Below are 27,551 nucleotides of genomic sequence, written 5' to 3' on the forward strand. Positions count from 1 at the left end.
CCCCAATCTTGATGTGGCTGTGAAGAGAAGAGGAAGCTTACTTTGCAGTGACACTGCAAGCAGTGGTTCTGCAGCGTTGCTGCCTTGAAAGAGATTGTCTCATACATCTGATAAACAGCAGCTGTCCTAGAACAGCTTTCAACCCTTTCCCAAATACGTGGCTTGGTGTAATTGAAACACATAATGGAAAAGGAGAGAACCGCTAAAAGAAGTCTAGGAGAGATTCTGAGAGGGGCTTGGAAGCAAATGTGTTCAGGGATCTTTTGTGCTTAAGCTCCAAATAAAAGGGGAGTGGGTTCTAATCAAGAAAAGGATGCACTAGGCATGAATACAGATCTTTCCTAGCATTGTTTAGCTGGCTGTTTTGCAACTATAAGGGACGCTTATTATGATGCGTGATCCAGCCTTCTTTTGCCTTGATTATAAACCCCAGTGAGGGATTTATAATTTTTTCTCTTTTAAATTTCTAGTTAACACACTTGTTTGAGCAAAGGATGAACAGATAACTGCACAACAGGGGACATTATACACTTAACCTTGCAACGTCCTTACCTCCATCCCCTGGACATCAAGCTGGATACGCCAGGCTTATGTTTTCAGAAAATAGTTGGGATTTGGTGGGCCTGTAGAAGAACAGAATTCTATGACAGTAGGAATAGCCACGTGGGAGATTTCCTTGAAGTAGCATCACTGGCACACCAATAGTTTTGGCCAACATCATGTGTCTCTGTCAAACTATGCCACAACTGGGTTTTAACTATTGTGTAGTAACAAAGTACAGATATGTCTGAATGCCACTTTGGAATTGGTATTTATTTATTTAAAACCTTTTTTTAAAGAATATTTTTAAAAAGTGTTGAACAAGGGGGCAAGTTGTTGCTGTTGCATTGAAACACAATATGTAGTCTTTGTTCCAAACCTTTGCTCAGCAAATACTGTAGACTTTCTAAACTTCTTTTCATGTACATCATGCTTTTCCTTCAAACCAGCACCTTGTCTGTCTGGGATAGGGCTGAATCCACTGCTAGGGCAGTTGCTATTATCAGATTTTTTTTTAACCAAAAAAAAAAGTTCCCTATTTGGCATGACCAAACTGAGAAATGAAGATGCAAGTCCTCTCTAGCCAATGGTGGGACTGTTGTGATGTCACAGAAGGGCTCCAGAAGCACAGGAGGTGTGTATGAAACAGAGACCACTTGGATGTGACAACAAAGGAAGTAGTGGGGAAGGGAGCACAGGAGATGAGGGTAGGACTGAGGGAAGAAGGGTGCTGAAAATGAGTCACGATTCCAAAAAGAGAGAACTCATAGAAGCAAAACAAAGGAGGTGCTGGGTTTCAGTTACTATGGATGGGGCGTTGCATATACATATCCTATACAAAAAGACATTGCTGGAGTGCAGACTCTTAAGAAGCTATCCTGCATAGAACTCTGCTTGGGGATGGCCCAACACCAGACACTAAAGCCACCTGAGGCCACAAATTGGAAAGAGGAAGAAACATCGCTGCAATTATATGAATAGATTGCCTCTTTTGCACTTTTCCGTGGCTTGATAGTGCAGTATACTCTCTGTTAATATTATGTGGAAAGACTGTTTTATGCAGAACAAGGGTTATGATTCTTCAAGATGGCGTTAAGGGCATAGTTGTATAATGGCCGAGTGTTAGACTAGGGTCAGGGTCGAATCCCCGCTCTGCCATGGAAGCTTGCTGGGTGACCTTAGGCCAGTCACACACACTCAGCCTTACCTCATAGGGAGGTTCTAAGAAGAGGAGAACAAAGTAAGCTGCTTGGGGTCCATCTTGGGGAGAAAGGCAGAGTATACAAGGACTAACTAAATAAACAGAAGTACTCCTACAGTTAGTGACCACTCAACTGCAGTTCTATCTTGGTGGTTCAATAGTCAATTTTATTTTAGGGCCAAAAGAGATTTTCTTTCAGTAAAGGCCTTTGCTACCTAGGATGTAATAGAATTGAGGAGGTATAGTCTGGCCCCCTCATACAGCCATTGTTCATGCAGCCTTCCATATATGACAAGGATCTGCAGCTGAAGAGTCAAACTCTGTCAAAAGAGCAGACCAATAAACAGCCAGTATAAGAAAGCCTGTTTGCAAGACACAGATTTTATAGTACGTAATATAACACACAAGCACCCTGTGCTACTGTTTCAGTTAACTGGCATAAATCTGGCCATGGTTTCAAAGTGGAATAGTTGTACTGCTGACTAATTTGGAGTTGGCAAAAACATGTAGAAACAATGTATGTCAACCTGTACATGGATGACCATTCCTGCGCTGATCTTGCACACACCTTCTGTGACTCATCCCTATTATATGGTCAAAACCAGGAACATGTTAAATGTTCCGTGTAAGCCCTTCTAAGTTCCCCTCTAAGTGGTTCTGCAGTTTGGAACAGATTATTTCCTCTTTAGACGATGGGGTTGCTGCTAGGTCTGGATTCTGAAGCCCACTGAATAGAAAAAGTTCTCCACGTGATCTAACAAGGGAGGGGCCATGGCTGTCGGAAAGCATCTGCTCAACACGCAGAAGGTCCCCAGTTTAATACCCAGCATCTTCAGTTGAAAGGATCTGGTATTAAGTGATGTGAAAAATGTCTACTGGAAATCCGGGAGAGCTACTGCCAGTCAAAGTGGACAGTAGTGACCTTGAGGGATTGATGGTCTGATTCAGTATAAGGTAGTTTCATGTGTTCAAAGGGAGGAAAGTAACTTTACCCCATGACATAAGGGCTAAAATATGTTACGTGGTAGTCCCACCCACCCCCAGCTTTTTTCCTTCAGTGTAAAGAAACTGGCTTCAGGTTTAATAGGGAAGGGGTGGTGTGCTTCCTTGCTAGCTGCTTGCTTAACATCTGCCTCCCACCTTATCTCAATGGGTGGAGAAATAGCTGGAAGGGGTGAGTTGAGCATGTTTGTTAACTACAGTCAAGTAGCTTGCAGGGAAAATGGTAAATCTAAAACCACCCACAGTTCCTTTGTGTTTGAAAACAACAGAGCCCACGCTACTGGGGGGGGCGGATTTCAGAACATCTAGAAGGATTTTATACTTTGCAAATCAGAGTTGCACTTACCCGTAACTGTTGTTCATAGAAATCTTCTGCGCAGGCATACATTGGGGATGGTGCAGGTGCAGGCCAGCCACGGAGAGATTTTTCTAGCTTCTAGAAGGCTGCTAGGGTGCCCTTCCTCTGGCACGCTTTCCCGCCAAAATGGTCACGTGCCATGAGGGAGAGGCACCTACTTCTCTCAGTTCTCCTAAGCCTCATAAGCATATAGATTAAATAAGAGAGCTCACTGTGGGGCAGGAGGGAGGGAATGTGTGCCTGCACAGAAGTTGATGAACAACAGTTAACAAGTGCAACTCTGTTTTCATCATCCATCTTCTGTGCAGTTCCACATTGGGAAAATAGCAAGCTACTCACCTACAAGGTGGGAGTGAGTCTCTAAGTAAACAGAGAACCAGGTGGTGGCTGCACAAATGTCAGAAAGCGAGACATCTCTGGAGAAGGCAGCTGAGGATGCTTGAAGTTTCATAGAATGGGCCCTCAAAGGAAAAGGACATCAGACTGCAGTGTGATGGTAGCACAGTTTAATTACAGAAATAATCTAACAAGACAAAAGTCTGAGGTGACATCTTAAACCCCTTCTGAGAACAGGCAAAACAGACAAATAAAGCTGATGTCTAGTTGAAAACTGCATTCTCTTTAAGTGTAACAGTAACACCCTACGGACATCCAAATTGTGAAGGGCGCGTTCAGCATTATCGGTAGGGTTAGGAAAGAAAACAAACAAGAAAATAACCTGAGATAAATGGAATCAGGAAACCACATTAGGTAAAAAGGTAACACTAGGTCTTAGAAAAATCCGTTGGGGAAAGAATTGAGTGAAAGGGGAACCTGCCCTAAAGACGGCAACTTCTCCAACACGCCTGGCGGATGTAATTGCAACAAGGAAATAGGTCTTGAAGGACAACAAGTCCAAGGGGCAGGAGCCCAAAGGTAGGTAACATCAAACAGGATAATGCTAATGACAAGTCCCAGTGAGGTACAATTGTTGACGAGGGAGATATAAATTAAGGAGTCCCTTAAGGAAACTCTTGAAAAGAGCTTAGGGGAAAAGTCTTCCTGTCAACCAGACCATGGAAAGCCAAAATGGCCACTAAGTTGGTCTGAATAGATGTGGACAAAAGACCAATGACCTTAATAGCCAATAAATACTCAAAAATAACAAGGCAAGGGACCAGAAAAAGGGGACAATCTTTTGTGCAGAACCCATGCAGAAAAATGCTCCCCTAAATGCAATTTGTTGGATGCTCTTATGAAGGATTTATGGGCATTGAGAATTAGGGGTGTGCACCAGAAGAAAAATCCCGCTTCGGTTTATCCAAAGTGGGGAAAAGCTTCATAAACACCTGAAACCCTAAGCGGCAAGCCACTTCGGATTCGGGTGTTTAAATCGCTTTGGTATACTCCATAAAGATTCGGAGCATACCAAAGTGAGGAGAGAAACTTCCAGGCCCCCCCCCGTCAACACCTCCCCCACTTACCTGGCCCTGGAAAGGGGTATTTAAACCCCCGCCAACAGCTGCTTGGTGGGGATTTCTCCGCCAAACAGCTGATCTCAGGGTTTAAATGCCCCCTTTCTGTGCTGCTGCGCAGCGGCAGGCTGCACTCAGCCGCTTGTCAGGGAAACCCCTGACAAGCGGCTGAGTCAGGGATTGACTGGGAGGAGAAATTTAAACCCCGGCAGGCTGCACTCAGCCGCTTGTCAGGGAAACCCCTGACAAGCAGCTGAGTTGGGAGTGAGATGCTCCTCTCCCTGCCACTGTGCAGCGGCAGGGAGAAGGGCATTTCACCCCGGCAGGCTGCACTCAGCCGTTTGTCAAGGAAACTCCTGACGGGGGGCGGAGCACTGCTACGAAACATGGTGGACGCTTCTTTCTGAGGCTCCAGGCCCTTCCCGTGCCTTAAATCGGCTCACCTGGCTTCAAAATACCTGAAAGCGATGAGAAAAGCAGGAGCAAGCAGAGCAAAAAAACCCCCAGCACAATCAGCCTCTGTAAAAAGCGTTTTTGCTCCGGAAGACCAGAAAAACAGCGAGGAGTCTCAGGCCGGTAAGAGCCCTAAAATGGCCGACACAAAGCATAGCAATAGCTACCTAACCAAGCAAGATCTAACAGACTCTTTAAAAGCCCTTGGAAGTAGTATTATTTCAACAATTACTACAACTCTGGTTGAAAAAATAAATGCTGGCTTGGAACCTATTACTAAGCAGCTTGCAGACATCCAGGGATCTCTCTCTTCAGTAACAGAGACTGCTGAGACAGCCTTAGAACGTGGGCTTACACTACAAGAGGAAACGAGGCAAATTCAGATAGCAGAAGACATGCTATCTGCCAAAGTAATGGAACTTGAAATGAAACTTAAAGCTAAAAACCTTAAGATTAGAGGCGTCCCAGAGAAGGAGAAAGCGAACTTAGACCTTGCCATATTTATCTCCACATGGCTGGCATCAGCTATACAGCTTGAAGATGGAATCACCCGTAGTATTGATCTAGCCTATAGGCTAGGCCCCATGAACCCAAATAAAGCTCGTTCTCCAAGAGATATCTTAGTGTCTTTTCGCGACTATAGAACAAAAGAGAAGATTCTTTTAGAAGCTCGTAAAAGGGGCCATTTGCTCTACAAGGATAAAGGAAACTCCTAACAAGCGGCTGATGTCCCTCTTCGTGCCGCTGCACAGCAGGTATTTTTCCTGAATTGGAAACCCGAAACATACCCCCCTATTTAGAATGACCTGTGTGACCTCCTTAGAAAAGGTCAATCGGGGGGGGGGGCTGATGTGCCATGCTATCACTTTGAACCTATTGACATCATGGTGCAGCACTGGACCCCTGTGCAGAAGGTCAGGGACTTTTGGATTCCTTGTCATAGCAGATAGTTGGGAGAACCACACTTGGCGTGGCCAAAACTGTGTTACTAAAATGCAGTGGGTGCCCTGCAATCTAATCCTGCCCACAACTTGAGATATGAGTGAGTTTGGTCAGAAGGCACAGAAGCAAGCTCCTGACCATGGGATGTGGAATGCGTCCCAGTGACTGAGGGTTGCTGCCAGCCAGGGAGCCAAAGGCTGGTGCTTTGGTGTTCTCAGCTGTGGCAAAGAAGTCTACTGCTGGCATTCCCCATAGGCGGAAAATTGGGCAGATGTATTTGTCTGCTGTGGACCATTTGTGATGGTTGTGGACCATCCTGCTGAGGACATCTGCCTGTGAGATGTTGTTTCCAGCATGTGGATAGCATGCAACAACACCTTGTTGGTGATAGCTCATTCCCACATCACTGTTACTTTGGTACTTAGATGCACGGGCACCGTTCCACCCTGCTTGTGTGCACCTGAACAATCTTGCTTCACACGTCATCTGCAAAAGAAGAAAGCACCAATACATTAATATGGAGTCCAGTTTCAGAGGACAACAAAGACCTTTGAACAGAGAACTCTTCACAGCAATCACCTCACAGCAAAAGCGGAGCCCTCCACTATTTTGTCTGGAACAGACTTTGAGGTCATTTCAGACACATGGTCAAATTTGGATGCTACTTCCTCTTCAGTCCTTAAGTGAAACTCGTGAACCTCAGACAGAGAAGGGATCTGGGGTGGAACCGGAACAACGTCTTCCTCCCCTCTAGCCGGTGTTGAGCGTGGAAAGGTGGTGGAGGGGGCCTTACAATGCCTTTTGGTGCTCCGTTGAAACTGAGGAAGGCTTGTTTGGATCCAAAGCATGCATCTTATTCTTCCATTTCACCTTTGCATTTTAGATGGTGGCTTGGAAGATATCAACGGAACCAGCAAGATAGCAACGGAACCAGCAATTGGGACTGGCTCAGAGATTGGAACCGAGGACACAGAACCTGGCCGCTTAATCTGCTTCTACGTGGTAGTTATCTTCACTGCCGGGATATCAGAGCAGGAGGCACGCCGCTTAGAGTTCTCCCGCTGGTAGATAACTTTACTGCTGGATTATCGGAGCCGGACACCTTTTCCCATAGGGCTGCCTTAAGCCTCACAGCCTGATCACTGTGGGCCTTAGGAGTGAAGAGTTGGCACTATTGGCAAGCAGAAATGTTATGAGACTCCCTTTGGCAAAGGAGACAAAGCTCATGCTGATTGCTTTGAGTCACTGGTTAAGCAATGAGTACCTTTCTTAAAGTACTTTGAGCCATGAAAAATTCTATCGTCGTAATGGAGAAAATGGACCAGAATGGAAGAAGAGGTAAATTGAAAACTAGGAGCCAAAACGCTAGATGTGCTATCCTGAGAGCGGCAAAAGGAGAACTGAGGGAAGCACGGCACATGACCGTTTCGGCAGGAAACTGTGCCAGGGGAGAGTTGCCCTAGAATCCTTCTAGAAGCTAAAAAAATCTCTGTGGCTGACCTGTGCCTGTGCAGCCCCCAATGTAGGACTTGACAGAAGATGGATGATGAACCTTTGTGCTGGCAGGGAAACTGGGAAAGGTGCATGTTTTTTCAAGCTGAAAGCAGAAATTGTGGCACTGTTGCCATAGAGCTGCTGTCATGATTTGGTCTCTTTGACGGTGGTAGCACAAGATGGGAGGAAGTACCCCATTGTTGCTTCCCAGACCTACACAGTGCCACCAGCAACCAATGTAAGTTTCATTGGCAATGGCATCAACAATGGGGCTTGAGTCCTTCTTGTGAGTTTCATGGAAGAAGTCGAGGGACATAGTCATTACTACAAAAGTGCTATGTGCCTGGGACAACAATATTTCTACACAAGTGCTATGTGCCTGGGACAACAATATTTCTTGAGTCGGTCTTGTCTGTTAGGAGATGTTTGGACTTGTCCTTTTGAGACTGCAGCAAATTAGAAATGCATCTTCAGTGAATTTGGCCTCCTTGATCCTAAATTGCATATCCATAAAGAAAACATTTAAACCCACGCACAAAAGGAACTTCGGAAGCCAGGGAACTCTTGGCGTTCCTAATTAAACCTACAGTCTAAGTGAATGTTCATTGTATACCAGAAGCGCTTTATGTAGGTTTCTTCATGAAGACGACATCATAGAGAGCCTTATAACTTAGCACTTTTACAGATCAGTACTTTTACAACTTAATGTTTACAGCCTACTGCGATGCATATTTATGCAGTGGTAAGTCCCGCTGCATAAACATGCATAGTTCAATGATACCTCCAGACAAAGCATGCAATAGAATTGCAATCCTAATGTTATTCTTCTGTCCACTGGTTGATAACCATAGCTGTCTGGTGTCCTTAAGTCCAATTAATTTCAATGGGGAACTGATAATGGTCAACTGTCCTACTGAACACAATGGGGCTTAAAGTGCTTAAGTATGTCAGGAATTGGCCCGGCAGGACACCACGCAAAGATAAAAGTTAAAGCTTAATTTCTTCATCACCTTTGTTCCGTGCTCCAAGTTCTGAATAGGTCTCTGGCCTTCTGCTGCCTCAGCAAGCAGAGAGCTATACTTCCAGGTCTTGGTGATAAAGGGAGAGTTTGCCATTGATGCTAGCGAGAATAGAATCTGGCCTTTTAAAGAAGTCATTGCAGCAGACATGGGTACAAATGGATCACTGTCTTTGTTACCACCCAACAATTAGCCGTATCTGCTGTAAAGAAGGCTGAAATAGCAATACCCTCCTCAAAGCCTGATCATAATGAATTTGATTGGAATAATGCTCATAAATCAAATAAAAAGAATATTATTTTAATAAAGTTAAACAATAACACATTTAAATAATGAGCTTAGACTACTGTTGAGGCTATGAAGTTGTTCAGACCCCAGTACAAAAGCCCTGAAAAATCAAAAGAATTTCATTCCCCTCCCCCTGGAAAAACATGAAATGACCCCATAGTTCAGACCCAAACAGCCAGTTTTCAAAATGCAGTGGGATGAATCTGAGCTTTCAAAAGGTAGCAAAGTCTTTGGAGGAAGATGCTTGTTCCCTGACCATGAACGATATGGGAGCAGAGAGGTAGAAGTTTTCATTCATTGACATGTTGAATGTATTAACCTGAAGTCAGGTGAAGTTTGTTACTCACTTTAACAAATGTTAATCTTCCCCGTCACAAAAAATAAACCACTGCATATAAAACCAGTCTCTTACCCATAGTTTAGTCCTTTAATTTTATAGATTTCGAAGCATATTTATCTATGTATGTGTGTTTCTGAGGAGCTGACTGGAACCCGAGGCCGGCGCCTCGCTGTTGCTTCCAATCCGATGCTTTCTCAAACTGAGCCTGCAGGGACCGCTGCAGTTTCTCCTCTCCATGCCTGGCCAGAGCCATGTTATGTTTCATCACATTTGTTGGCAGCTCCTGGGTCAACGCTGGACCTTTCTTAAAACCACCCAACAGTCTGAGAAACTTTGTTTTTCGCTCTGTACTGTCAAAGGTTGCCGTGCTCCACTGACCAAAATGGTGATCCTTAAGAGATAAAAAGACAAAAGGTGGATGCTATTCAGTTGTAGTCCTTAAACCCTGAATGATTTCTTATTAAGAGGATATGAGCACGTTGTATTAGACACCAACAGACTTATCAGATCCTAGCTGGAGAAAGAATTGCCAGTACAACAGGCAAGCATGCGGATAGTACGCCTGTGTATTGTGGGACACCTGGTGAGCATGTTTATGTGCATTCATTGATGTACACACCGCCTGCATACGCATACAACACACATGGGCCCCCAGTCATTAGGGGCCCATGGTGCCAATCACTCCAGCCAAAAGCTTGTCCCATAAACAAGCCATAAGCTTGTTTTCATTATAAGAATTAACAGCTATATAAATGCCAGTAAAGATTCATGGGGGGCTGGAAATCTCATCCTCCCTCACCACAGCTCCCTTTCCCATGCTTCTATGCTTCCCTTTGCTTTTCCCACACTTCTCCTTGCTCTGCTGTAGAAAATGTAAGCATTATTATTTTGTGTGCATACAAGGGGAAGCTGGCACAATGGAGAGTTGCCACTACGAATAAACATGACCAAACGGAAATGCATGCACACACAGGACAGCATCTCTACAGCAACTGAGATAGAAGCTGGAAATCTGTCATGTGGCCAGGGGCCCTTGGAGACAGCCAACCGCTTTGACATGTAGAGCTGCACGTGCCAATCAATGCCCACAAATGCCATATCACAGAAGTATAGAGACTAACACAAATGAATGGGCTGGCAGGCAATTTAAAGATTCGTCGTCGTGGTCCCCCCGCCCCATTTCCGTTAAGACCTTGATAGCTCCATTATTCCCTCTGCCAGGGTTCATTTGTCAGGGCATGATCCTCTAAGATGCAATTGCTCTCCCCCTTCTGTCAGTTAGTAGCATTCAAATTTGTGGCTAGCTGAATCCAGGGAGGGAATTGCAAGCACCCTCATTTTCTTCATCTCAATTTCATGGGGGCGGGGGAGGGAGGGGTCATGCTAATTAGAGACCCGGTGGCAGTAATGTCTGAGGGCTATCGTTATTTATATTCTGCAGTAAATAGAACATGTTTTTTGCAGCAATCACATCACAGCTAATTCCCTAAGGGAATGGGGGCGGGGGAGGGGAATGCTACTTTTCAGGATTTATGATGAGAATTACATCTCACTGCCTTTAGAGTTCACCGGGCTTCTTTCAGCATCTCTAGAGACTGGACTAATTTGTTCTGTAGAATGACCTCCAGTTTCCAATCAGGGGAGAGGCTGGCTTGCCAGGCAACAGACATGACCAGCATAGCAAAACAGTGACAGCAGAGAGCCACATGCTATAAGCATCGGAACTCACCAATTCGTCCTCTTCCTTGACGGCCTTTGTTTTACCGGATTCCCGATCAATTTCTTCTTGGAGAGCCTGCCGTCTTGACTAGAACAGACATAAAGCTCTTATTTTTCTTCCCCATGTAAATTGGTAATTGGATAAGGAGGAGGCAGTTTATGATTTGATCCATCAAAATACTGCTGTATACCACCTTGTAGCAGCAGGCTCTGGAGGGTTTTTTTAATTACAAAAAGCATCAAAGAACACCAATAAAACTACAGCACTGAAGTGCAGAGAGCAGCATTAAAACACAAAACAGCCTGCAAAGCAGCAGAAAACTACAAAAGGGATTTTTAAAAGCCCACACATTCAAGAAGCGTATTAAAACATTTCTGGACCTACCTTTGAAAACCTGACAACCAGAACCCCATTCCCCCTAATTTTCAACTAGGAGAACTTGGTTAGATGCTTTGAGGAAGTTTCTTGAGCATTCTAGTGGGAGGGGCTGGGGCTTGGCCCACCATTTATTTTGCATGCAGAAGTTTCCCAATTCAATTCCCAACAGTTCCAGTTCAAGGATCTTGGGTGCAAAGTATTGGGAGACCTTTGACAGCTGCTGCCAGTCAGAACTGACTATATTGAGCTAGGCAGACCAAGGAGCTTATATCTGCATAATAAAAAGAGGGCTTATACATAGTCCACTTTCCAGGCAAAAGATCCCAGGTTCACTCCTCTGCAGATCTAGTTTAAAGGATCACAGGAGGAAAGCACTGGGAAATTACACGAGATCCTGGAATGCTGGTGCTTATCAGAATAGACAAGGTCTGACTAGCTATAGGGCAGCTTTATGTGCTCACCCACTTCAAAGCATGTAGGCTTATTATCCCTTTAAATCAATCAATTCAATTACCTTTATTGGCATACAATAAAAGGGAAAGAAGAAAATGGATAAATAAATACAAACAATAGGACAGAGAATAAGGGATCCTCACTGGTCAGACCCCACAGTAATAGTACACTAAGTAAAAAGGAAAATGTACATTTATCCCTTTATCTAGAAACAAGGTTTCCATGGGGAAGCAGTATTCAGTTCTGTGATGTAGACAAAAAAATGTCCTGCAGGTTGGAAAGCTGTCTTTTTCTTGGCTTAGGGAGCACGGCCGGTAACACAGGTGCTCTAAAATTACTTACCTAATAGAAGGGCAATGAAATACACTTTGGATCAATGAGCATTTTTATTTGAAACCAGACAAAAATACAGAGTTGTGAACACTGGGATTCCTGAACCAGCCCCAAGGGGTGCTACTGTAGTAATTTTCCCAAAGCTTTAAAGAACACGGAGATTGTACCTTGTCTATGCGTATTTCATCGCAGTTTCCTTTCTTAATTGCCACAACTTGTATTTCATCTTCCCTTTCCTGTTAAAAACGTATAAGATTAGAGCATTGCTGTGAAAATCTTCATACTCATAAGCCAACATAACCTCTCACGTTAGGCAAAAATTATAAAAGTGTTATCCATATTTAATTACTGAAAGCTGAACACAAGCAAAGTTAACCCACTAGCCATGGTCTGCATGGAACTTGGTTTACTCTGAGAGGCTCTGGTGCTTCTTCTGGATTATGAATACTGTAGAAATGAGGGAATAGCTGGGCCCACACAAATGGACGACGAGGGATCTGTTTCAAAGCTAAACGCCAAGAAATAAAACCCAACTCCCAAATGCATAAATGAAGAGAGGTGTCAATTATTGACACAGATCTGAGCAAGATTAAGAAACATCCATGAAGTCCCCTGTTATGCTGAACCACTGGGAGGAGAGAGGGAGTAACCAGCACACAACAAGAACAATGGGGGAAGGCAAGGGATGCTGTATAAGTCATGGAAGCCGTTGCCAGGCAGCTGGGCGCAAGTGAAACAGAAGGAAGAAGGTTGCCAGGGGGGAAAAGATGTATGGAGTAAGCTTGAAGGACCAACTCAAGCATGAAATAAGGAAAGGAGGCAGAGACAAGGCGGTGATTTGCAGCACATGGGTGCCGGGAAAGAGCCATGGGCTTTGCTCCATTTGTTCCTTGTCACACATGTGACAAAGTAGTTCAAGGCAACTCTTAAACAACTATCTCCAACCAACACTGTTGATGTGGGTTTCTTTCAAATGTACCAAAAAATTGTTGAAGTCAGACTGCTAAAGTGTCAGGAATGGAGCAAAGATTTATACTGTGCAGAGAGGCAGATGAGAAAGTAAGAAGCATGGAAAAGGGTCTGTGAATGAAGAACTCTCCTGTTGGATTGGATAAAAAATACCATCTTTGTAGACCAACTGGGCCCAGTAAGGCACCTAGACATGTATGCATGGGTGTTTAGAGATCAACATCCAAGTATACAATGCTTCCCACAGACAGGAGCATAAAGAATAGCCCACTGGATCAGACCAAAAAGGTTCATCTAGTCCACTATACAGTGACTGACCAGATGCTTGAAAAGTCCCACAACCACAACAGCCATGGCTAAAGCCTCCTTCAGCAACAGCCTCCAAAGATCGAGCTTCCATTCAGTGATCGTGGCTAATAGCCAGTGGAAGTATGTTTCATAAAATAATTATTCATGATGCAATGGACTTTTTTTGCCCACACTGCATCAGTTTTGTCGGGTACTCCCAAGTCCATTTTCCCTGTACTCTACATAATTTTATAAACCTTAATGCACCCACCACTACTTTCCCTGGCATACATCAAACGCTTTAGAAAGTGTAGGACGGGGATTGTATGGCAGGGCTTGGTACTGGCTGCCCTCATTCCAATGAAAGGGGTTTCCACAGCAGCAACAGCAGCCACAGCCTCTGGACTGGTAAGCACCCGGGATTTCCTTAGCCAGTGTGTGGTTCCATTCCCCCTTCAGGCTTTCCTTCTTGTTTCCTCTTCTTTTCCCACTCCTAATGGCTTTCCTTCATTTTTTAAATTTCTTCCTTCTCTATCTCCCTTGTGCATTCCTTTGTTTCTTTTTGTTCCCCATTGCTGTCTTCCTCGGTCTTTTGGACTTTCCTGTATTTCTTTTTATTCCCCTTCTTCAGTTCTTTTGCCGAGTGATGAGGGAGGTATTGTTTTGGCTCTGCCTCCTATAGCAGCCATATTGGCACAGCGCTCACCACCCCCTCTCAAAATCCCGAAGATGCCCACATGCTCAAAAGGGTTTAGGATACTCTGCCCATTGTTTTTCTAACCGAATTCACAAGTTACAACAGAAATTGATACATGTTCTAGTCTATTTAATGCACAGCTGTTGCTGAAGGCTGACCTGTGGTGTCTCTTCCTCTTCTTTCATTCATACACACAATATCGCTCTGGAAATTGGAATTCTATGGTACCTATTGCTTTGGGGACTCCAGTTTTTGTAAGGCATTACAGGTTTAATGTATTGTCGAAGGCTTTCACGGCCGGAGAACGATGGTTGTTGGGGGTTTTCCGGGCTGTATTGCCGTGGTCTTGGCATTGTAGTTCCTGACGTTTCGCCAGCAGCTGTGGCTGGCATCTTCAGAGGTGTAGCACCAAAAGACAGAGATCTCTCAGTGTCACAGTGTGGAAAAGATGTAGGTCATTTGTATCTACTCAGGAGGGGTGGGGTTGAGCTGAGTCATTCTGTAAGAGTTTCCCAGGGTGTGGAATGCTAATGGCGGGAGGCTTCACTGTATCCAATCCATATGCAAAAGAACCTCCTCAGGATACAGTGAAGCCTCCCGCCATTAGCATTCCACACCCTGGGAAACTCTTACAGAATGACTCAGCTCAACCCCACCCCTCCTGAGTAGATACAAATGACCTACATCTTTTCCACACTGTGACACTGAGAGATCTCTGTCTTTTGGTGCTACACCTCTGAAGATGCCAGCCACAGCTGCTGGCGAAACGTCAGGAACTACAATGCCAAGACCACGGCAATACAGCCCGGAAAACCCCCAACAACCATCATTACAGGTTTAACTTGGTCTTCATTTCAGGATCATTAACAAGGGAATCAGAACTCCCTTTGGAGGTCAGACATTCTTACAAAGCTTCACAAGACCTTTCTCTGCCAGTTTTTGTGGCTTTCTTAAAGCCCCACTGTTGAAACTGCAATGACAGCAGTTTCATTGGCAGGCAGAAGCTTGAAAACGAGGCTTCAAAATCCAAAGAGAACCAGTTTTATTTGACTTCTGGTGGCTTGACAAAACACCTTCCAGCGTTGGAAGCTGATCGTTCCATGGCTCCTATTTTCAAAGCTGCCCAAAGAACAGTGGCTCAGTTTTGCTCTGTGGGGAAGATACTGAAGAACGCACGTCATGCCAGCACAGAAACTAGACAGTGTACGCTAGATCACCTTTGCAGGGTATACGTCACCAAGAGATGAAGATTCAGGTGTGAACTAGCCTTAATAGATAGCAAGTAGCAAATTGCTAGAGGTGAGAGAATCCCAATGTCACCACTCCTCCCCCTGCCAAATGTGAGTCTTCTATTTCATGGCTTTCTGTCATGCGTTATCAGTGACTTCCTTAAACTGGAGAGTGTGGGAGGCAACATATGCCTTTGGCTAGGGGGCTGGACCTTTCACTCTTTTTCCACTGCACAGTTCCCAGGATGAGTTTTCCTCATGAGATTTTACTGTTGACAGTGTTAGTTTGCATTTGCTACAAGCTGCCTTGGAAACAATATGTTAAAGGTAGTATATAAATAAATAAAATAAAATTTTTAGCTGAGAAATATGACAGGCAAAGCTGGACTTCCCTTCCCTTGCTCCCATCTCGGCAGGAGCTTCAAACTCCCCTGCCTTTTGTTTACTTCTTCAAATGAGTAGTGTGATTGACTGCCACTATCAAGCTGGAATTCACCTCCGGATACACATGAGTGGCTGCCAAAACCTAAAGGATGGCCAGCAGGCAATGCCGATTTAATTAGAAAATTTATCCCTGCAATAAAACCACCCTCTCTTTTGAAAGGTCAAAAGGAAAAACACCTAATTAAAAAAAATATTACAACAACCCCAAAGGCCTGACTGGAAAAATCCTGTAACGAATAATGGATACATGCAGACTCTCTTGCAAGCACCATGTGCTTTGTTTACTGGCAGACAACTCAGGGACGGAGACACTGGGTTGGGTCCGTTTTTTTGTTCCACTTCTACAAGGGATTGTTGATTTTCCTCCTCCCCCTGCACATCCCCCTGCCCACAGTATTCCCAAGGGACCACTAACCCACAAGAGGTTGACACAGGGAGAGGGAGGTATCAAAGTCCCTTTACATGAGCTCTGTTTAGGATGCGGTTCTTGGGATCAATCCATTCCTGCTACTGGATCCTACCTACACCCAAAAATGGTTCTACCACTGCTGAACTTCAAGAAGTTCAACATTTACTTCAGGCTGTAGCTCAGAAGATAAGGGCATGCCTCGAAAGTGCAACAGCCCAAATTCAGGCCCCACTGAGTCAAGAGAAATGCAAGGCAAGGAAAAGGCAGCGCTTACGGTACTGGACTACAAGTACCACACAAGTCATGCTTTGTACAGCGCATGCCTTACCTGCCAAGGTACCGTTCTAGAGGGACACACCACCTAACAGGGTGGTAATAAAATAACACATAACCTGATCTGCTTATCCACGTGGCCTGACATGGTGTTCATTAATTGGGACCATGGCCATTATGGCTAATGCATAAATAACAGCTGATAAGCAATGCCAATTAGTGTCTACTTCTAATAGACATTTGAATTTTATGACAATCAAAAAGACTGTAATCAATTAATCTAATTCAGTCCATTGATTTAAGTATTTCAACCTATTCTGTCATACGCGAGGGTTTAGAACACTTTCTCTAGTAGAATTTTACCTTTGCTTCTTTCTTGATTTTTGCTTGCTTCGAAATGGGCTCTTCCTCATGTTCCTTGGACCCTTTGCTCTTCTCTGCCTTCCTCTTGGTGTTATGCTGCTTACCACTGTTCTCTTGGAAGCTGCAGTTCTCTAAACGTGCTGCTTGATCTCTCTCCTTCTTTGATTTTTTGGTTTTCTTTTTAGCTCTTTTTATTGCTGCTTTCTCCTCCCAGTCAAACACATCTTTGTTGCCCTCCAGAAGATCTGAGCAATTATTTGCAACTTTGGCATAGATTTTTTTCTTCTTGAGGCCTTTTCTGTCTTCTTTAGAGTTCTGGATCTGATTAGTTTTCTCCTGTTTTTCTTCTGATTTGGTCTTCCAAAGAGTATGTGTAGAAACAGGATGGTTTTCCTGGTTACCTACAGATGTCAAAAGGAAATCAACTTCCTCCTTCTTCAACTTCTTCTTTGACTTTTTCTTCTTTGGCTCTGCTACTTCTCTTCTCTTTTTCAACATACGGGCTATGTCCTTCTGATCTTGCTTACAATAATTTTCTTCTTGTAGCTCACAGATTGGGTCTGCAGTACCTTTCTTCAAAATCCTACTGCTGGTTCCTCGATGGTCCACAGATATTATAGAGCAAATAATTCTGCTTTGCCCCTTGCTTACAGCATTCTGGACAAGAGTCCGTTTTCTATCTGAGAGCCTCATTTCATGAGAAATGGTTTTTACCGTGGCAGACAAGTCTGTCTCAGAATAATCATCTTCAGCTTGTGACAGAATCAAGGAACAAGCAAGCTTGTGTTTCTTCTTCTTCTTCCTCTTTGTATTATATTCACTGTCACCTCCACAGGTGTCAGGGACATGCCTTTTGCGTTTTTTACCAGCAAGGACACAGACTTCCTGACTTTCTGTTGATTGGCCTTGGCTTGGAATGCTCTCTTGCTCACAGTAAAGTCTTCTTTTCCTCTTTTTCTTTAACACCTTAGGTTGTTTTTCTGTTTCTTTTATTGATTCTGAATCTGAATTGCTTTGCATAATAATGGGAAAGTCTATGCATGCTGCATTATTTAATTTACAGTCCAGTTTCTTCTTCTTCTTCTTCTTCAGATATGAATTGTTCTCTTCTACTGAGCGTTTCTTTTTTTTCCCCTTGGTCTTTGTGGGTAGAGCATCATCATCTATTATAACAACAGGCTCATTGCTGGTAGCCCTTTTTATTTTATTCTTTTTCTGCACAGCTCCCTCAGCATTGTACTTCTTAGCATCTTTTATGACCATTCTGAAAAGCAACAGATAACACAATAGTTTAAGGAAGAATCTGGTGAAGATGCCTTCCACAAAAATCATTGAAGGCACAAATGATACCCTGCGTGTGTTAGTTGCCACACACATCTATTGTGAATGCCTCTTTCGAGCCTCGAGAAGCCCTGAGCCTGCTGGTGTGGGGAGGACGGAATATAAATAGAATATAAATAAATAAATAAAATGGGAAGAGGACTGGCAAAACTCCCCCATTCTTTCCTCATCCTTGTCTCCAAATTCACTTTAAGAACAACTCTGGAGATTCATCTACCTACTCACAGATTTTTATCCCGACCTTCCTCTTAGAAACCCAGGGTGACATACATGGTTCTTTCCTCCATTTTATCTATCCAACAAACCCTGCGAGGAAGGTAAGGGAGAATAGTGGAACAAACTACAACAAGCTACCTGGTGAACATGGCTGAACTCCAGTCTCCCCAATCTTCTTGGCCACTCCTTCCTTCAGCCTTTTATAAAATGGCCCCTTCCAAAGCTAGTTTAATTTTAGGTTCTGGACTTAATGGTCTTGTGCACCCCACCCCCAGTAGAGGGCAATGAATGATGAGAAACTACAGTCTCCTTTGGGAGTCCACCCAACGAAGGCATGAGTTGCAGGGTTGGATTACTGCTCCTTAATTTTTCCTTCTTTTGTAGGATTCAACAGCCAAGTTGGCTTTTGTCCTTGCTTTCTGCTTTGGTCAGGGAGTTTTTCCAGATTAAGTCTGAACAGTTCCCAGCATGCAATAGGCAGAATACAAACTTGATCAGGCAAAGGCAGGCCTGATCAGAAGAGACCTTGGCAGTATTAAAAAATGAGAATAGGTTGAGGACACAAACACAAATTTAAGGTTTCTCATTTAAGACACATCTACCCTAAACCCTAAGAAAGGATAAATTTGGGTTTAGATGCTCTACCATAGCTGTACAGATGTTTGAAGGAGGAGAAAAACCTCTGCTTCTCTCAAACAGTTTCCCGAGACAATGCAACATCTGCCAACTTCTGGCAGTTATAATTTTAACAACCTCATTTATAGTTAATGCTCTGTGGCTAACAGCAGTAATTGCATCTTTGCAAAGCAACAGAATCAAAATGTCTCTCTCATGACCATATAGTGTATTTACACATTTGAGCTGAGCCTTAGTGTGATTTAAATAAACATATGAAAATAAAAATACCTCTATCTTATGACATCAACAGCGTCCCTTCCTCTGAGAATCAGGGAAGTTCCAGTCAACCCACTTCCCACCGGCAGCCTAAAATCAGAAAACTTTGCATTTGTATCTAGCACAGCTGGATGGGGTCTATGATTAAGGTTTCTCTTCCCATTTCTGTAGCTTAAATGTGAGCTCCAAGCAAAGAGCACCAGGCACCGTGACCAACTAAGAAATTTATCTACAATAAAGTATACTGGAAAAGTCTTATTAGAATTAATTTTCAAGTCACATAGTATATAATATATAACCATGAATCTCAAAGAGGAATTCAAAAATAAATCAATAAAGAATGGTAAGGTCACAAACTGTGTATTATTCCCCAGCGTATACAGATACAATAAAGTGCTGTGTGCATATCAGACAAAAATGAAGTCATTCTTACGTTATATGACACGCCAAAAAACAGTTAAAGTGACCAGTGCCTATTCATTTAAAGTGACAGTGCCTCATAAATATATATACAAAAATGCCACATCTACTAACATACAATCATACAAAACATAGGTATGCCTACAATGTTAGTTCATATAATAGAATAAAATCTTGTCAAGAATGCCTGAAATGGGACATGAAAGCTAGCCCACCCATAGTAGTTATGAAGAAGTATCCCCATTGGGTCCTTGGAATTCTATTATATGAAATAACATTGTTGGCATACATGTGTTTTGTATGATTGTATGTTAATAGATGAAGCATTTTTGTATATATATCTATGTTACTTTAAAGGAATAGGCATTGGTCACTTAACTGTTTTTTGGTGTGTCATATAACGTAAGAATGACTCATTTTTGTCTGATATGCACACAGCACTTTATTTTATCTGTATAAGTACATTGGGAATGATATACAGTTTATGACCTTGAGTTGCCATTCTTTATTGATTTATTGTTTTTGACTGCCTCTGCAAAAACGTTGTTATTGGCATAGCTTGTCTCTTTGAGATTCATGGTTATATATTATATACCATGTGACTACAAAATTAATTCTAATAAGACTTTTTTCAGTATACTTTATTGTGGATAAATTTCTTCATAGTTAGTTGGTCACGGCTCCTGGTGCTCTTTGTTTATTTCTTTTTCTGTGACTCTCTCGTTTGTTTTCAGATGTGAGCTCCATCTTCCTGAATGACCTTGGGACAGCCAATATCGCACTCACTCTTAGTCTAACCTACTTCACAGGATCATCTTGAGAATATGATGTGGGAGGGTAGAACCAGGGGTCATTTTGTAGAAAAAGAGCTGCAGGAACTCATTAGCATAACTTATTAGCAAATGACACACCCCTTGCCATCACTGGAAGTGTGTCATTAGCATAACTGATTTGCATACTCTACACCCCCTGACCTCACCTATCCTGGCTGTTTTGGATGCAATCCTGGCCATTCAGGGCCGAAATTGGTCCCAAAATGGCAAAAAAGGGCTGAAAAGGGGCCCAAAATGGTCAGAATTGGGCTGCTGCTGAACGGGAGAGTGATCCACCACCTGTAAAAGGCCCGATCCTGGCCGTTTTGGGACCAATCCTGGCCGTTTTAGGTCCAATCCTGGCCATTTGGGGCCCAATCCAAGCCAAAATGAGCCCAGAATGGCCAAAAATCAGGTGGGCAGGGACACCTGCCCTGTGACCTCTTTGGAGAACTACCGGAACTGCGTTCCAGCGCGTTCCCCCTCAAAATGAGCCCTGGGTAGAACTATCAATACTACCCACCTCTCAGCACCTTGGAGGAAAGACGGGAGGTGCTGCTGCTTCGGTGGGGGTGGGTGGGTTATATTTAAAAGGGGATTACTCATGGAAGACAAGTATACGAACAGCTATTAACCACGATAACCAAATTTAACTTCCACTTTCAGAGGTAGTATACCTCTGAAGATCAGTTACCGGTGGACAGACAGAAGAGGAAGCTTCAGAATACCCAGTAGAGGAAATAGGATGTTGAACGAAGAGATCTTTGGCCTGATCCAACAGGCTCTTCTTGCATCCCTGTTTGCTCCTGCTCAGAAAACAAAAGAGCCAAGCATCCCATCCCAAGGCTCTTCTGTAAAACTCTCATTCCTTCACCATCCCTTGCATCTTTTTTCAAAGAGGATCACAACTTCAAATGACAGTGCTGTGATATATTTGGAGCGGTTGTTTAAACTGTGCCTTTAAAAAACTGCTACAGAGCAGCGTGCGTGTATAAACACACACACATTCATGGATTTTTACCTATACCTAAGTACACATGACATGTGTATATATGTATACACATAAACATCAGCCATTGTCCACTGGATATCCCATGATGTTCTCACACTTACTCTGTGTCATCCGCTTTGAGTCTCAGTGAGCGAAGCAGACTATAAAAACAAAAAAATATGTATCTATTCATATTATATATATTTACATTAACAAATATATTTACACACAGATTGATTCAGACACATATTTACCTATACGGAAACACAATGTATACACTGTATATACATGCATATTTATTTTAAATTTAAATTATATTTACATACACACTTATATTTGAATGCATGCATTTGATATAAATGCCTGGCCGATAGTTGGTAGGTCCCCAATTCTGTTAATCGTGCAGATGTTCACCTCACACTCTCTCACACACCCATTTTCAGGCCAGTTCTGGACGACGTGAAGTAAAAATGAAAGCCGCCGGTGCACGCGACCTCCTCTTGCACCAGCAACACCCCATGCCGAGATCGAGGCTTCCCTAGCCCAGAGTTCGAGTTCTCCCCACCCACCCCTCCGTACTCCCGCCGTCCCTTCGTGCTTCCAAGCCGGCTTCCTCACCCTTTTTCATTCACTCACCCCCACCTGAAGCGACGACTTGACGGCCCGCTTCCCTCCTCACGGCTCCTACCGGCGAGGCGCACCCGGACAGCAAGGGCGAAAAGGGACCGGACAATGAAGAAATAAAGCCTCCCTTCCTTCGCTTGACCCGGAAAGGAAAAGCGCCGCGGCCTAGTCGGGCCTTGCTGGGTAACGCGCCCCCTGGTCTGTGTTTGGGGTTGCTTAGCAACCGCTCCCTCGGCATGGCTGCGGCTGAGGAACCGCGGCCTCCCCTCAGCCTGTGGGAGCAAATCTGCGCAGGTGGGCGCCGCTCAGACTCCTCTTTTCTTTGTTTTCTCAGTAAATATCTTTTACTTTCTCTCCTCACCCTTCTCTTTCTGGATTTGGGGTTTTCTTTTTTTTACATCACCTCAGCTTGGATGATTTTTCAGTGGGTTTCTCTGAAAGGTGTGTGTGGCGCCAGTCTTTCAGGCTTCGTTATTAAGGGAGAGCAAGCCAGCCTAGCTTGGCTCGACCGTTCGGGAGTCTGTCCAATTTTGTTCAATAGGGCTTCCCTCAGGAATGTTTTCTTAGGCTTGCAGCCTGCAGAAATACGCCTGGGGAAGAAGCGAGACTGCACAGATGCCAATACATTAATGACAAAAAACACAATCTGTTTAGTACATCAGAGGCTGTTTCATCCCTCCCTAAAACTTCCCCCACTTTCTAAATTTACTGTTTCGTGCTTACAAATATATAGCAGAATATAAACACTGACAAAGAGGTGAACAAAAACCAAAAATAATTTGGAGGAAATCCATTTTCCTTTCCTTCAGGAATTAAAAAAAAAACTATTCGGACAAAAAAATTTAGGGGAGCACTGGGGGGGGGGGACCCTATGAAATCCACTCATTCTTTTAGAATGACTGCCTTCCATGGAGGTAGCTCAAGATGGGTAGCCGTGTTAGTCTGTCTGTAGCAATAGAAAAGAGCAAGAGTCCAGAAGCACCTATAAGACTAACACAATTTGTGGTAGGGTATGAGCTTTTGTGAGTTACAGCTAACTTCTTAAGCTCACTTCTTTTTTCTAAATTTTAGAATGACTGTATTGCGTTTTTGAATGAAATTTTACATATTCAGAATATGTAAGATGAAGATTTTTAGTTAAAATCTCCATTATTAGATAATAATTTCTGTGTATGCTACAGAAGCAAAAAATATTCCCTTGGAAATACTGTATAATTGAGACAAATTTTATCTATAGATAATAGGCTATAATATGTTTGATAATACTCCATTGAAGAGGGCAGTGTTTTCAGTGCTACGGAGTTTAACTCAATACCCAGATATGCTGCTAAACCCATTATGATTACATGGCCCAGTTTCTGCCCCAGTAGCACACTTTTTTCTTTTACTAAAAAATACATTTTTTTTCTATTTGTAATTTGTATTTTTATTGATGACAGAGATTTATTTACTTCATTTATACCCCAACTTTCTCCCCATTGGTTACCCCAAGCAGTCTACATTGTTTTCCTCTTATCCATTTTCTTCTCACAACAGTCTTGTGAGGTAAGTTAAGCTTAGAGTGTGTGACTGGCCCAGGGTCACTCCGCAAGCTTCCATGGTAGAGTAGGGTTTTGAACCTGGGTCTCTCAGATCCTAGTCAGACACTGTATACTTACATACAGTTAAGTAGCAGTTCTGATGTCCCAATATGAGTACTGGGCCATTTCCACACTACTCACCTTCAATCGGAACGCCGCGGAACATTGCGAACAAAACCTGGAAGATAGTGTTTTCTCACGCGAGTTTTGTGTTCAAAACTCACGCGAGAAAACGCTATCTTCCAGGTTTTGTTCGCAACGTTCCGCGGCGTTCCGATTGAAGGTGAGTAGTGTGGAAACGGCCCTGGACAAGTAGCAGTTCCACAATATTACTCATCTCAGGAAAGAGCTAAACTGCTTCTCTCCTTGTACCAAACTGGGGGGCCTGTTCACATGCTATTTTCAAACGGGGAAAAAACCCTATGTGTTTTTTCCTGACTATGGAAATCCCAGTTTTTTTAAATTAAATTTGGAAATCCAAGCCAGCTATCAGCACTACTGAACTCAAGACGGAACGTCCAATTCCATATATATTAATTTGTTTATTTCCTTTTAGTTTCAGTTGTCTCTAGTGGTACCCCAGGCAAAAGTAGACTTGTACTGTATTGTCGAAGGCTTTCACGGCCGGAGAACGATGGCTGTTGTGGGTTTTCCGGGCTGTATTGCCGTGGTCTTGGCATTGTAGTTCCTGACGTTTCGCCAGCAGCTGTGGCTGGCATCTTCAGAGGTGTAGCACCAAAAGACTAGCTGTGTTTGGACAGCTAGCAGGAGAGCATCCAATTTGTTACCAAATTAAGCATTAATATCATTTTTATGAGGAACAGGAATGCAGTTCCCACATGAATTTAGCCTAGTAAATTCTCATGGTGAGGACATTAGATTATTGTCTCATAAAGCAGTAAAAGCTTAGATATTATGCTTATTGTAATGTGAGTTTAATTGATAAGGAATACAAATACAAAATACTCCTCCTAGTTTTCAGTTTTTAAGAAAGGAAGGTCAAGGGAGCCCGTGTCAGTTACATTCCTCAAACTGGGCCAAGTTTTGGCTTCCTATTTTTGTGAGGTAAGATCCATAAGAGACTAAGACCTAGCAGTTGTCCTGAGGCTTTGGAGATGACTTGCCCCAGGAAATTCACAGCTCCTCCTCTGTGTCTGCTTTTAGACAAGGTGTTAGATATACCGCTTTTGTCTGGCTTTTGGTTTGGCAGGAAAAGTTCTTAGTTTTATTGTAGGATGTTATATTTGATTGTGCTGTTTGTATAATTGTCATAACATTGCTTTGGTTGCTTTTATCACTGATTTTATTTTGGGGAAGGGGGTGTTATTATCCTGTGTTTGTAAACTGCCTTTAGTTTAGAGAAAGTGACAAAGAGATGTCTAGTCAATCAATCGTGGCTGTCTCCAGCATTAGTGATAGCCCTTGGGGTAATTTGGGAAGCTCTTGTTGGTGGTGTGATTGATATTTAATCTATTGGCATGTTATAAAGGGTTATTTTCCAGCATCAAAACTGTTTCAGAGGCAACTTGATCTACAAAACTGGTTCTGTTAAGATCTGCTTTGGGAGTTGCCAGGGGCTTGTGTGAACCCAGTGGAAGTGTTGACCTTAAAAAAAAAAACATCAAATTTCTGTCCATGCCATTAACAATTGCTACATTCCAATTCCCCCAAAACAGGCTGACTAATTTGCATATTTATGCAGATTGCTAATATATCAGTTGTTGCATTGCCTTCCAGTTGTTTTGTATCCTTTCCTGGCAGCTACCATCAAAAGTCAGGGAACGGTCAGAGGAAGTGTAGTTTGACCTGACCAATTACTCAAGCTTGGATTTGCTCATGCTTTCTTCTCAGATGACAGCAAGGGGGGGGGGGGGATGCAGCAAGTTTGTCACACACTGCTTGCCTTTTAGTCTTTTCTCTCAAAAATAGGGCAAATGATGTAATTTTTAAAAAGAGATTTCACTGTTTTGCTTGTGTTTAGGCAACATTAGGAAGGTTGGCCTTTTGGGGAAAACACTAGTCATCACAGGATGCTGGGCCAAATGAGGTACAAGGAAAGAACAGGGTTTCTAACCATGTTTTTTCAGGGGCGGAGGATTGGAGATCAGGAAGGTAGTACTCAATTCGGCACTGAGTCTATAAGACAAGGGAGGGAGGAGAGAGTAAAAACTAAAAATTCAGTAAGTAAGTCAAGGCTAAATTAAACAGAGAAAAGAACACAAACAAAAAACAAAACACTAGGATAATAACATAAAAATAAATATAAAAGGCCTCACAAATGGAGCACAGCCTCACAGCATCCTATTGCATCAAAACCAGAAGCCTGCTGCCAGAAGGGAGCATTAAATCCTTCCCCTCCTTTGCAGTTCTTCCCCAACAAGTCCCATGCTCGTGCATTTCTATGTTACATCATGCACTGCTACATTCCATTCAACCACCCCGAGGCAGAAATAAGCCAAGCTAGAAAGGAAAGAAGCTGTATTGAGGGATTACTGGAAGAAAACATGCAAATACTCCCAACCTTACCCCTCCATTATTGTTATCAATAACTCTTGTTTATTTCATTTCATTTTATTCTTCTAAGCAGTTAAAGGTGGCTATTCTCACAACAACCTATTGAGTAGGTTAAACAGAGAGAATTACTGGCAGAAGGTCACCCACTCTGATTTTCTTGGCAAGTGGGAATTTGAATCCAAATCTCCCCAGCCTTAGTCCAACACTGCAACTGCTACGCTATTTGATGTATTTGGGAGCCCATATTTGCTGCTTTAACATATAGTTCTCCTCGTCCCAATTAACTGAACTCTCAGCCCAAATTTGCTCAGCTCCTTTTTGATCTGAATTTTTTTTTAACAGAAATGGAAGCATTATCCTCCTTCTCTAAGACTGAGGATTTCTACTTTACTTACTGTTTACTAGATTCTTGGCATTCATGAGCTTACCCACTTTATAGTCCCAAGCACTGTCACTAGAACCATGGAGCTAAAAGCAGTCCCAAGGGTCATCTAGTCCAATCCCCTGCACAATTCAGGAAATTCACAGTTAACTGCCCTCCCCACTCCCCTAGTGACTGCTACACTATACCCAGAGTACAGCAAAAAACCTCCAGGATGCCCTGCCAATCTGGCCTGGAGGGAAATTCCTTCCTGATTCCAAAGTGGCAATCACCATTACCCTGGGCATAAAAGAAAGGGCCATGAGATCCTAGCACCAGTTTGTCCCTTTCTGCCTTCCCTCACCCAGTCTGCTTAAAATTCATGCGGAGTCATAGAATCAGCATTGCTGTCTATCCTCTTCTTAAAAACCTCCGAAGGAGAGTCCACCACCTCCTGAGGAAGTCTGATCCACAGAGGAACTGCTCTGTCAGGAAGCAAAATCAAAAAGAGTCCAGTAGCACCTTTAAGACTAACCAATTTTATTTTAGCATAAGCTTTCGAGAATCAAGTTCTCTTCTGCATCTGTCAGGAAGTTCTTCCTAATGTTAACCAAAAACTCTTTTGATTTTGTTTTAACCCATTGGTTTTGGTCCGACCCTCTGGAGCAACAGAAAACAACTCCACTCCATCCTCTATGTGACAGCCCTTCAAATGCTTGAAGATAGCTATCATATCACCTCTTGGTTGTCTCTTCTCCAGGCTGAACATACCGAGCTCCTTCAATCTTTCCTCATAGGACTTAGTCTCCAGACCCAACATCCTTCTTAAACTGTGGTGCCCCAAACTGAACACAATACTCCAAGTGAAGTCTAACCAGAAGAGAGTAAAGTGATGCTATCACTTTGCATGTATCTGGACACTATACTTACATTGATACAGCCTAAAATCCCATTTGCCTTTTTATCTACCACATTACACTGCTAACTCATGTTCATTGTAAGACTCCTAGATCCTTTTCGCATGTACTAATACAAGACAAGTTTCACCTATCCTTTAATCATGTCTTTGAATTTTTTCTTACCTAAATGAAGGACTTTACATTTATCTCTATTGAAATTCATTTTGTTAGTTTTAGCCCAGTTTTCTAGTC

At 43.1% G+C, this 27,551-nt stretch overlaps 2 protein-coding genes across 8 annotated transcripts in view; one reads left to right on the forward strand and one right to left on the reverse strand.

Moving 5' to 3' along the window:
* Nucleotides 1-580: 580 nt before the first annotated feature.
* KNOP1 (lysine rich nucleolar protein 1) lies at nt 581-22,067 on the reverse strand. Of its 7 annotated transcripts, XM_054993558.1 has the most exons (8): nt 21,958-22,067; nt 21,444-21,482; nt 19,111-19,188; nt 16,648-17,911; nt 12,143-12,211; nt 10,821-10,898; nt 9,164-9,482; nt 581-623 (listed from the first exon to the last, which is right to left on the reverse strand). In XM_054993558.1, the coding sequence occupies exons 4-7, from the start codon at nt 17,908-17,910 to the stop codon at nt 9,171-9,173; spliced, it is 1,722 nt and encodes a 573-aa protein (XP_054849533.1). In that variant the 5' UTR covers nt 17,911; nt 19,111-19,188; nt 21,444-21,482; nt 21,958-22,067; the 3' UTR covers nt 581-623; nt 9,164-9,170. The 7 variants fall into 7 exon arrangements, with proteins under 7 accessions (XP_054849533.1, XP_054849531.1, XP_054849530.1 ...); XM_054993556.1 differs by lacking the exon at nt 581-623 and having other exon boundaries at nt 8,743-9,482; nt 21,964-22,067; XM_054993555.1 differs by lacking the exon at nt 581-623 and having other exon boundaries at nt 8,743-9,482.
* Nucleotides 22,068-22,175: 108 nt separating this feature from the next.
* IQCK (IQ motif containing K) overlaps nt 22,176-27,551 on the forward strand; it is a 63,513-nt gene continuing 58,137 nt past the window's right edge. Inside the window, exon 1 of the mRNA XM_054994593.1 lies at nt 22,176-22,239. Coding sequence (XP_054850568.1) covers nt 22,182-22,239 — 58 coding nt within the window. The 5' untranslated portion in view covers nt 22,176-22,181. The remainder of the gene's footprint in view (nt 22,240-27,551) is intronic.

The sequence above is a fragment of the Eublepharis macularius genome, chromosome 12, assembly GCF_028583425.1.
Source record: "Eublepharis macularius isolate TG4126 chromosome 12, MPM_Emac_v1.0, whole genome shotgun sequence".
NCBI lineage: Eukaryota > Metazoa > Chordata > Lepidosauria > Squamata > Eublepharidae > Eublepharis > Eublepharis macularius.

Excerpts from the sequence above, each read along its gene's own strand:
- KNOP1 (XM_054993558.1), bottom strand. The coding sequence starts at position 17,910 with ATGGTCATAAAAGATGCTAAGAAGTACAATGCTGAGGGAGCTGTGCAG. Across the intron at positions 12,212-16,647 it reads AAATCAAGAAAGAAGCAAAG|GAAAGGGAAGATGAAATACA; the intron begins GTAAAATTCTAC and ends CGTTTTTAACAG. Across the intron at positions 10,899-12,142 it reads ATGAAATACGCATAGACAAG|TCAAGACGGCAGGCTCTCCA; the intron begins GTACAATCTCCG and ends TGTCTGTTCTAG.